Raw genomic sequence first — 12186 nt, forward strand, 5'->3', positions numbered from 1 at the left:
CTAGAACCATAGAATCAATGGAATCTCTACAGTGCAGAGGAGACCATTCAGCCTATCAAGTCTGCACTGACTTTCTGAAAGAGCTTCTCACCCAGGCGGACACCCCCCAACCCTATCCCCTGTGTAATTATCATGGCTAATCCACCTAACCTACACATCTTTGGATACTAAGGGGCAATTTAGCACGGCCAATCCACCTAACCTGCACATCTTTGGACTGTGGGAGGAAACCCACCAAGACACCAGGAGAATGTGCAAGCTCCACACAGACAGTGACCCAAGGCCAGAATTGGACCAGGGTCCCTGGTGTTAAGCCTCTTAGTTGCGGTCCAGTAATAAAAGATGATGCAAGTCCAGCTTCTTCACAAACTCACTTTATTCTCTTTAATAACTCCACATACACACACCCAACACCCAGTGCCACCTGTAACCCCTTTATATATCTGGGTGAGTACTATTAAACAATTAATATACAAATCAGGTCTAAAGTGGAAGGTTGCAGTTAACCCATTCCTAACACTTGACACTGTGAGGCAGCAATGCTAGCCACTGTGCCACTGTGCCACTCTTCTTGACAGCTGCAAAGTGCCTAATTGGAAGATGAGTAGCTGTTCCTCAAGTTAGCGCACTGCAACACCGCAGCAGGCTGACGACTGAAATGTGAGCATGAGAGACAGTGGCGAACTAAAATGGAAAACAACTAGAAGCTCAGGGTCATGCTCACAGATGGAGATCTTCCATTAAGTGGGCCAAATGAGGGAAATTGGGATTAGCCTCGGGGTTTAAATAAAAAGGGCGGCAGGGACAAATTAGGCCGAAGGGCCTGTTTCCATGCTGTAAACCTCTATGACTCTAAGTGGTCACCCAGTCTGTGTTTGGTCTTTTCAGTGCTGAGTAAACCACATTCTGAGCTGTGAATAAAGTATACTAAATTGAAACAGATACAAGTAAATGTCCACTCCACTGGGAAGGAGTGTGTGGGGCCTTGGATGGTGAGGAGAGAAGAGGTAAAAGGACATTGTTATTAAGCCTCCTACGATTGTTGAGAAGGTCCAGTGGGAAGCGTCCAGGATGTTGGGAGTGATTGAGGATTGAACCAGAGTGTCGCAGAGGGAATATTCCCTTTGGAATGCTGATAGGTGAAGATAAGATGTGCTCGGTGGTGGCATCATGTTGGAGGTGACACAAAAAGGGGAAGATATCCTTTGAATTGGACTCTGGTAGGGTGGAAAATGAAAACAAGACAAGGGGCATCTTGGTGGCACAGTCATTAACACTGCTGCCTCACAGCGCCAGGGCTTACACTGAATATTAGTGGACAGCCTATCCCCCAAAATGGAGACAGCGAATTTGAGGAAATATTGGAGGTGGACCATTTGAAGGTGAGAGAAGATTGGAGATTGACAGCAAAGTTAATTACGTTTTCCAGTCCTGGGTAAGAGCAGGCAATGGCACCGATACAGTCATCAACATCAATGTACCAAAAAAATAGATGAAAGAAGGTCCAATTTTTCCCCGTTGGTCTTCATTAGCCTTTCTTCATATTATAAAGCAGATAGCTTACTCAAGCTAGGACAATACCATTCAATATGTGATGCTTTCTTTTTAACTTGTGATTCTTAACTGCAGGTAAGCTCAGTGAATTCTGCAGGAAAAACATCCAGTGCATGGACTCGCTCAAGAACGGGACAAGCTCCTCCTGAAGGCTTGTATCCACCCAGCTTTCTTTCAGTGCATGCAACCTCTGCTGCAGTAAACATCACTCCACCTACCAAACCAAATGGAATTATCAGCTTGTACAGGCTCTTTGCTCGCAGTTGGACCAGAAGTGATGACGTACTGGTAAGCACGTACACTGGTTCCTTTATCAATCCCGCATCGACAGGAAGAGAAAGCAAATTAAGTGCATATTTATTTTAATTTCATCCAGACTCTATATTTGCAGAATGCCTCATCATCCGTCCATGAGAGTGCAGCATTCCTCACCCTTATTGGTGGTCATTTCAGGAACAGTTTATCCCTTCATCCCTGGTAAAAGCGAGGCAGGCAGTTAAGATTGTCCGTAGGACATATGCCCATGATCTCTTTCTGGGTTTTGATATTAATCTGCTTTTCCCAGCACTGAAAACTAGCTGGATCTTTCTTTAAAGAAACCAACCAAATTCCGAGGATATCATCAGGCATGTGTGGGGAAGCTTTTGTTGTTATCTTGGTTGGCAAAACTAGTAGAAAAAAGAGTTGAAGCCAGAGGAGAACCAAAAACACAGGTTGCTTTGCTTTTTTTTTGACTTTCCTTGTGGGTTCCAAAGTAGAAGCCCTCCTCTGAGGCTCACAAGAAAGGTGTAGAACTCCCATGCCTTGGGCTTCTCCGCTTCTCCTCCCATCCTCCTGCGAGGCCTTCCTGAATCTCCCTCCTCGTGGTTTAACTTAGTGCCAGCAACTGTACCCGTGGTCCCTGGCAGTTGCTTCTCCCCAACATTTCACCCCATCTTCCGGCCAGCTGCTGATTCCCAGTGACTGATGGCGCTCAGTGAGACCACAACTGAAGTGCTATGCGTGGTTTTGTTTTCCGAACTTAAGGAGGGGTATACTTGCATTGGAAACAATTCAGAGAAGGTTCACTCAGCTGATCCCTGGAATGAAGGGTTGACTTATGAGGAAAGATTGAGCAAGTTATGCCTATACTCATTAGAGTTGAGAAAGATGAGAGGTGATCTTCTTGAAACATATAGGGCGAGCTTCTCTGGCCTCCCAGCCACATGTTGCACGCCGGCGCGAGGTCATAGAGTCATAGAGGTTTACAGCATGGAAACAGGCCCTTCAGCCCAAACTTGTCCATGCCGCCCTTTTTTTTGAAAACCCGAAGCTAATCCCAATTGCCCATATTTGGCCGATATCCCTCTATACCTATCGTACCCATGTAACTATCTAAATGCTTTTTAAAAGACAAAATTGTACCCGCCCCAACTACTACCTCTGGCAGTTTGTTCCAGACACTCACCACCCTCTGTGTGAAAAAATTGCCCCTCTGGACACTTTTGTATCTCTCCCCTCTCACCTTAAACCTATGCCCTCTAGTTTTAGACTCCCCTACCTTTGGGAAAAGATATTGACTATCTAGCTGATCTGTGCCCCTCATTATTTTATAGACCTCTATAAGATCACCCCTCAGCCTTCTACGCTCCAGAGAAAAAAGTCCCAGTCTATCCAGCCTCTCCTTACAACTCAATCCATCAAGTCCTGGTAGCATCCTAGTAAACCTTTTCTGCACTCTTTCTAGTTTAATAATATCCTTTCCATAATAGGGTGACCAGAATTGCACACAGTATTCCAAGTGTTGCCTTACCAATGTCTTGTACAACTTCAACAAGACATTCCAACTCCTGTATTCAATGTTCTGACCGATGAAACCAAACATGCCGAATGCCTTCTTCACCACTCTGTCCACCTGTGACTCCACTTTCAAGGAGCTATGAACATGTATACCTAGATCTCTTTGTTCTGTAACTCTCCCCAATACCCTACCATTAATTGAGTAAGTCCTGCCCTGGTTCAATCTACCAAAATGCATCACCTCGCATTTGTCTAAATTAAACTCCATCTGAGATTCGTCAACCCCCTGGCCCAATTGATCAAGATCCCGTTGCAATTGGAGATAACTTTCTTCACTGTCCACTATGCCACCAATCTTAGTGTCATCTGCAAACTTACTAATCATGCCTCCTATATTATCATCCAAATCATTGATATAAATGACAAATAACAGTGGGCCCAGCACTGATCCCTGAGGCACATCGCTGGTCACAGGCCTCCAGTTTGAAAAACAATTCTCTACAACCACCCTGTGGCTTCTGTCATCAAGCCAATTTTGTATCCATTTGGCTACCTCACCCTGGGTCCCATGCGATTTAACCTTATGCAACGACCTACCATGTGGTACCCAAAGGCCTTGCTAAAGTCCATGTAGACAACATCAACTGCACTGCCCTCATCTACCTTCTTGGTTACCCCTTCAAAAAACTCTATTTGTGAGACATGATTTTCCACTCACAAAGCCATGCTGACTGTCCCGAATCAGTCCTTGCATCTCTAAATGCCTGTAGATCCTGAATCTCAAAATACCTTCCAACAATTTACCCACCACAGATGTGAGGCTCACTGGCCTGTAGTTCCCAGGTTTTTCCCTGCAGCCCTTTTTAAACAAAGGCACAACATTTGCCACTCTCCAATCTTCAGGCACCTCACCCGTGACTATCGATGATTCAAATATCTCGGCTGGGGGACCCACAATTTCCTCCCTAGCCTCCCACAATGTCCTGGGATACATTTCATCAGGTCCTGGGGATTTATCTACCTTGATGCGCTTTAAGACTTCCAGCACCTCCTTCTCTGTAATATGTACACTCCTCAAGACATCACTATTTATTTCCCCAAGTTCCCTAACAACCATGCTTTTCTCAACAGTAAATACTGATGAGAAATATTCATTTAGGATCTCACCCATCTCTTGTGGATCCGCAATTAGATGACCTTGTTGATCCTTAAGAGGCCCTATTCTCTCCCTTGTTACTCTTTTGCCCTTTATGTATTTATAGAAGCTCTTTGGATTCTCCTTTGCCTTATCTGCCAAAACAATCTCGTGTCCCCTTTTTGCTCTCCTAATTTCTCTCTCACTCTACTCCTACACCCCCTATACTCTTCAAGGGATTCACTAGATCCCAGCTGCCTATGCATGTCATGTGCCTCTTTCTTCTTCTTGATCAGGGCCTCAATATCCCGAGTCATCCAGGGTTCTCTACTTCTGCCAGCCTTGCCCTTCACTCTAAGAGGAATGTGTTTACCCTGAACCCTGGTTAACACACTTTTGAAAGCGTGCCACTTACCAGACGTCCCTTTGCCTTCCCACAGACTCCCCCAATTAACTTTTGAAAGCTCCTGCCCTGATACCATCAAAAATTGGCCTTGCCCCAATTTAGAATTTTAACTTTTGGGCCAGACCTATCATTCTCCATAGCTATCTTAAAACCAATAGAATTATGGTCACTGGTCCCAAAGTGATCCCTCACTTCTGTCACCTGCCCTTCCTTATTTTCCAAGAGGAGGTCAAGTTTTGCCCCCTCTCTAGTCGGACCATCCCCATACTGAATGAGAAATTCCTCCTGAATACACTCAAGCGCGTTGTTTGCTAGCAGCGGGATTCTCTGCTCCCATCGCTATCAATGGGAATTCCCATTGATGTCACCCCACATCACCCCTAATCCCGCCGGCATGAACAGCCAGAGAATTCCGGCCATAGGAGTCTGAGGGAGCTGGGAAGATGTTTCTTGTCATGAAGGAATCTAGAACAAGGGGGCATAGTTTAAAAATAAGGGAATTCCCATTGAATATGGAGCCGAGGAGGAATTTCTTCTCTCAGAGCATTGTTAGTCTTTTTAATTCTCTTCCACAGAGAGCAGTGGATGTTGGGTCATTTAATATATTGGCGGCTGAGTTAGATAGATTTTTAATTAACAAGGAATTTGTGAGTTATCAGGGGCAGGCAGGAAAGTGATGTTAAGGCCACAATCAGATCAACCATGATCTTTCTGAATGGTGGAGCAGGCCCGATGGGCCAAATAACTCCTATTGATCCTATGATCATCATCAAGACAAAGCTGACGCATAAGACAAGGTCTTTAAGTGCATTTCATTATATAGGTGACAGTGTAATTAATCTTTTTGCAGATAATCTTCAAGTTATCATGTTTTTGTTGGTTTCTCTGAAACCTGTCAGATTTTTGTCAGTCACACAGCCAGTACATTGCACCATTACATCCAGTGCACAATCCCCAAGATCAGGTAGGGAGAACAACACTGGGCCACGGACCCTAATATTTGGATGGTTTAGATAATGTACTATTTTAAAATGGACCTGGATACAGTACTCATTGTCCCTAATCCAAATTCATTGGAGCTGCCTCCACTGTTACGTTGCTTTTAGATTATGATAATTGATCGACAATCTCTATTTATATGTTGCCTTTAAAGGGGGAGAGATGGTGGAGGGGAGAAAGAGTTTAGAAAAGTGTCATGGACAGAATTCACATATTTCCTTTTACTGGTTGTGGGCAGTATTTTTTGTATGTAAGTGGTGAGTTTTTTCTTACCCTCAGGGTGAGTGTCCCAATTAAATCATTCCAGCAGAAAGCGTTTGTGAGTTTAAACATAAAGAAGGTTATTTATTATTACACACCTACCCCAAAATTTGATGCAGTGATTCAATCATCGTCTTACACACACTCTCACACATACACAGGTTGGGTACAGATGAAGGTAATATACTACTTATGAATATCTCATCTTTTCATGGCTGCCTTATAGTTCCTTGAATGAAATTAGTGCTTTTTTTGAAGTGAAGATCTGGTGAAGTGGAGGATTCTCAGTAAGCTGTGAGGTTTCCTGTAGTTGGATTTCCGGGAGGTGGGTTGTCGGGTGAATTTAACTGGAACAGTTTTGAGAGTCCTTCTCTCTCTGATAGGATTTTCCACCGTCAAGGTATTGCTGTTTATTACCTTGACTGCTTGGATATCTTGCAGCTAGTTCAATGGTTCATGGTGGAACTCCCTGTCTACAGTGGATTCTTGCTGGTTTTAAAAACAGACGACAAAATGGTTCCTTCGTCATGTGGCTTCCACAAATTCAAAGTCCTTTTTCCCAAACAAAGGATAGTGTACATGTTGATTCCAATCATCCTGTTTGTCATTTGACATCTTTAGAATCACCCAGTCTAGTTTAGATGAAGGCAACTATCATAGTACAATGGAAGGTTAATAGGGTCTATCCATATCCATCTTACACATATGGGGCTACATTTTACATGCCTTCATCAGGCGTGCTTTTGATGAGCATGTCAAAGATGCCCACCCCACCATCTTCACACCCACCCCCAAACTCACCCCATAACAGAGGGGATAGGCAGGTCCAAAATCAGCAGCCCATCCACCGTATTTAAATAGATAATCAAGGCTCAGTCGGCTTTGGTATCAAACCAACTGACCCTGATAATATGTTGCCCAAGCCATGCAACTGTGGGTCGGTAGTCTGATTTAAAAACAAATTCAAAGGGCAGGAAGAAAGGGGGGATACTATCTTTGAGAATTGTACTTTGTGGATCAGGGAGAGGGTGTGATAGAAACTCCTTTCTCCCTATCCACCTGCTGCATTAAACACACTAACCCGCCCCCCCCCCCACTCTTTTCGCACCCGCTCCTCCACTCCCCTCCTGAGCCTGTCTCTGTGATCCACTGGGCCTTCTTCTACCTGCTTGCAGTCTCGACAGCACCCACCAGTACACATTTGGAGCTGTGGAGACTGATGGAGCTGCTAGATAACCCAATTAGCAGGCAAGGCCTGAGGGAGGGATTTCCTCTCCAGTGGGCTGGGGGGTTGGGGGGGTGGGGTGGTGGTGGCGCACATTACCTGCTGCCCATAATGAGCCTAACCACAGCATGTCATGGCTGTGGAATGGGCTGGCATTGAATGGGTTGTCTCCACCGATTTTGCTTCTGGAGGGTAAGTTGTTCCCCACCCCCTCCACCCCATGATATTCTGTCCATTGTGTTTCAATGTCCCCCGGGGTGAAACAGTATTGGCTGGAGTTCTGCAGTCTTCTTGTGTTGATCCATCCTTAACAAAGGGATGTGTGAATTCCTTGGCTGGCGGTGAATGTTCATATCTGAGTAGGTATTCACTTGAGACTTAGAACATAGAACATAGAATATAGAAAAACTACAGCACAAACAGGCCCTTCGGCCCACAAGTTGTGCCGAACACATCCCTACCTTCTAGACCTACCTATAACCCTCCATCCTAATAGAACATAGAAAAACTAGGACTGCCAAAGATCGCATGAGTTGAGCACCCTTTTTAATAGCCTGCTTGTCCAGTTTTTAACAATATTGAGGCTGGAATTTTCTGACCGTTTTTGCCAGCGGGATTTTCCCATCCCGCTGCGGTGAATGGAGATTTGGCTTGTCGCCAAGTCCTCCGTCTTTGCTGCAGCAGGAGTGTGGCATGAACAGGCGGTAAGATTGCGTATTGAGTGAAAGTTCTTAATATACTGGGACAGGACAGAAGGCGTTTCAGAAGTTAAGACCGAGATGGCAGGAAGCCATGGTGATCAATGGTAGGATGAAGGATGCACCAGTCAGAGTAGAGGTTTGGAGCTGGGTGGTATATTATCTCGGTGAGACTGAGATTGAAAGTGGTGGAAGTTATGTTGCAGTTATATGTAATATATTGCATATATTCTGGGCACCACACTTCAGGAAGGATGCATTGGCGATGGAGTACAGATTTATGAGAATGATGCCACGGCTAAAGGTTTATATTCTGTGGGCAGGTTGCATAGACTAGGCTTGTGGCTAGAATTGCTGAGTCACTTGGCATTGTCTTAAGCTCCGCACCATCACAGAAACCAGTCCTCAGCCAATTTGATTCACTTCCTATGACATCAGGAGACGCTAAGGGCACTGTGTACAGCAAAGGCTATGGGTCCCCAACAGGATCACAACTGTAATGATTTATGCCAGTGAGCTAACCATACCTTTAGACAAGCTGTTCCAGTAGAGCTACAAAGCTGACGTTTGTCTGATGAAACGGAACACTGCTCAGATGTGTCCTGTCCACATAAAACAGCACAAATCCAGCTTGACCAATTACTCACCCCATGGGTTTACTCTCAATCGTCTAAGGGAAAGTGTCATCAACAGTGCTATCAGACGACACTTACACAGCAATAATCTGCTACCCTAGGCACTGATTATGTTCCATCAGGATCACTCGGCTCCAGAACTTATTATAGCCTTGGTCCAAACATGGACAACCGAGCTGAACTCTGTGGTGAGCTAAGAGTGTCTATCTTCAACATTAAGGAACCATTTGAACCAGTGTGGTATCAAGGGGCCCTAGTAAATGTGAAGTCAAAGGGAATCAGGGGAAAACTCTCCACTGGCCGGAGACTAACTTAGGACAAAGAAAGCTGGGGTTTTGGTTTCTGGAGGCCAATCATCACAGTCCCAGCACATTGCTGCAGGAGTTCCTCAGGATAGTGTCCTGCCCAACCAACTTCATCAGTGACCTTCCCTTCATCATAAGGTACAAACTGGGGATGTTCACTCATGATTGTGCAGTGTTCAGTGCCATTTGCAACCGCTCAGATAGTGAAGCAGTCCATGCATGCAGACAGTCATCTGGCTTCCTCATCACTTCCCTGTAAGTATCAAGCCCAACTGCTCTGGTCACCCTAATGTTTAACTAAAGGAATTTTGATTTAACCCAAGACTAGATGTTGGGTAAGCAGTCTTATAACACATAGGCAGTGGAGAATTTGAGAGAGGTGATGGAGAGGTCGAGTTGGGGTGTTGAAAGTGCACATAGGGATGCTTGCATCATGTCTGTGGGTGACATTGCCAGTAGTGGTACAACTGAGAAACCATTAAACTAAATTGGAATTGTAGATCTTGTGGAATACTGGGGAGCGTCCCTACCTCTGAACCAGAAGTGCTGGATTTGAGTCCCACCCCAGGACTTAATGGCCAAGAAAGGTCAGTTTGTAATGTGGTCAAACAGGTTGAGTGTGTCACCCTGCAAATCCATCCAAAAACATGCCAGTGGCTGGCAGTAAGAATGGGAGAGACTTCTGGTCAGCTCTGCTTGATGTGGAGCAGTGCCCCTCAAGATATAAGCCCCTGACAACAGACTAGCAACCTGTTCCAGGAATTACTAGCTATGGAAACAGACAAAAGTCTGCATTAGTGCACCACTGGGTGCAAGAAGAAAATTAAAATGGAAATTGGAGTCAGTGCTAAAAGCAAACATTTTAGATGGCTCGATGGATGAATGGGTGGACCAAAAGATGGATGGACTCTGATGTTGGCATGAAATCTGATTCAAAGCCAATCAATTGCAAAGGCGGTAAGTAGTATGGACCTTATTTTTTCTGTATTCTGAGCAGAAAGGTTGAATTCAATGACAATAGTAGTCCAAATGCCATAATCTAACAGTATAGTAGAAACCAGTTTGGCATTTTCTGGAAGAAATGTACTGCCCATGCCTATGATCACTGACAAATATTGCTCAATGATATCAAAGCTCTTGGATGAAAACTCTGTTTTAGGGGTAAAGGATTTTAGGGGAGGTGGTGGCGCAGTAGTAATGTCGCTGAACTACTAATTCAGGGACCCAGGTACTCCTCCGGGCACCCGAATTCGAACCCCACCATAGCAGATGGTGAAATTTGAATTCAATAAAAATCTGGAATTAAAAGTCCAACGATGGCCATGAAGCCACTGCCGATTGTTGTAAAAACCCATCTGCTTTGCTAATGTCCTTTAGGGAAGGAAATCTGCCGCCCTTGCCTGGTCTGGCCTACATGTCACTCCAGAGCCACAGCAATGTGGTTGACTGTTAAATACCCTCAGGAATGGGCAATAAATGCTGGCCCAGCCAGCGATGCCCACATCCCATGAATGAATAAAAAAAATGTTTCAGAGCGGGTGAATCTTGTAAGTTGTGCAGGGATATTTGGCCCTTCGGTGTTTGGAACCAGCTTTGGAAAATTATTTTTATTAATGTGTTTCCCAAACAACTATTACTCCAAATGTTTTATTTATAAAAACATAAATACCGTGTTCCTTTCTTGACAGAGGTGCTTTCTCCTTGGTGTTCATACAAGCAGTGACCAGAGTCATCTTCAGATTTCATTATCAAGCACGTGTCAGTTAATAAATTGTGTCACCATGAGTTTCAGTCAATGCCCGTAACCAATAGTTTCCCTGGTCAGGACACACAAACAATCTGTTTCCATTCGCTGCTCACCAACATGACATGCTTCTTATTCATTAAAAGACAATTTATGGTTTGTTGTGATGCAGTGATACTTCCCTCAAGGTTACTGCAGTAGCAATCATTATACTCTAATGTCACCAGTTGAAGTCTGAGGCCATTATTGCACACAAGAGGTCACTTCTGAGCCCGTGGTAAATAGTGTGATGATTCTGCAAGGAAATTACAGTTGCAATATGTTTTATTATATTTTGGCTAAGCCATCTGTCAGTGCACAAAGAACTGTATTCAATCGGTATTATCAGGACAAAAAGCAATAAATAGTGAAAGCATTTGACATCAGAAGGCAATAGCCAACTGCTTCAGCTGTTCAATTCCAGATGTGAATTAACTGGCAAAAGGTGTCTGCCTGAATTTTCAAAACGTGCGCAGGTCTGTTAATTAGTGACATGCAACATCACTGCCGTAAATCAAATCCATATCATGTTCTACAGTGATGGCATATTTTCACTGTTTGGTGAGGCTGTAGTTATGGAATGTTACAGCACAGAAACAAACCATTCAGTCCTTCATGGAACACAAGGCCCAGGTTTCTCAGTGATGCAAGCCTCATTGAAGGCCAGGAAAATTGTAAACAGGGCTGTGCCTCTCAGCCCTGTTTTCTGACGTTTAGGGCTGTACATGGAATGTCATCTGATTGTGTCATTAGAAAAAGTCTGGTACTGGGGCACCAGCTGGAGTAGATTTTCTCAAACTGTTCATGCAGTATTCCTTGTATCATTTATTTTAAGTTAAACATATTTTATTCTGGAAAATCTCAGCAGGTCTGACATCATCTGTGGGAGAGAATAGAGTAAGAAGTTCAACAGCACCAGGTTAAAGTCCAACAGGTTTATTTGGTAGCAAAAGCCACACAAGAATAGAGCCAACGTTTCGAGTCTGGGTGACCCTTTGTCAGAGCGCAACGAAACGTTGGCTCTACTCTCTCCCCACAGATGCTGTCACAACTGCTGAGATTTTCCAGCATTTTCTGTTTCTGTTTCCGATTCCAGCATCCACAGTATTTTGCTTTGATATTTTATTCTGCACTATATTGTAATTTGTTTCTCTTTCTCTTTACTTTTTTTCTTTTTGTCACCTACCAGTCAACAACACCACTGGCATGATTAATGTTTCCAACTTGGTACAAATGGGAGGTTTGATAAAATGGTTATGTTTTAAATTGCCTCTGTTAATTGAAGGTAAAATGGAGAATGGAGAAGGTCAGGTGATCTCCTGCTAGTTCGGCCTGATGATAGGCCGAGGTGACGCGTTTACCATGGGGATCAGGGATCCAGGTCAATTCCTATTGAACCCCATGTG

General features: G+C 44.2%; 1 protein-coding gene across 1 annotated transcript in view; it reads left to right on the forward strand.

Moving 5' to 3' along the window:
• ush2a (Usher syndrome 2A (autosomal recessive, mild)) overlaps positions 1-12186 on the forward strand; it is a 916330-nt gene that overhangs the window by 875531 nt on the left and 28613 nt on the right. Inside the window, exon 65 of the mRNA XM_078230465.1 lies at positions 1630-1816. Coding sequence (XP_078086591.1) covers positions 1630-1816 — 187 coding nt within the window. The remainder of the gene's footprint in view (positions 1-1629; positions 1817-12186) is intronic.

Source organism: Mustelus asterias, chromosome 15, assembly GCF_964213995.1.
Source record: "Mustelus asterias chromosome 15, sMusAst1.hap1.1, whole genome shotgun sequence".
NCBI lineage: Eukaryota > Metazoa > Chordata > Chondrichthyes > Carcharhiniformes > Triakidae > Mustelus > Mustelus asterias.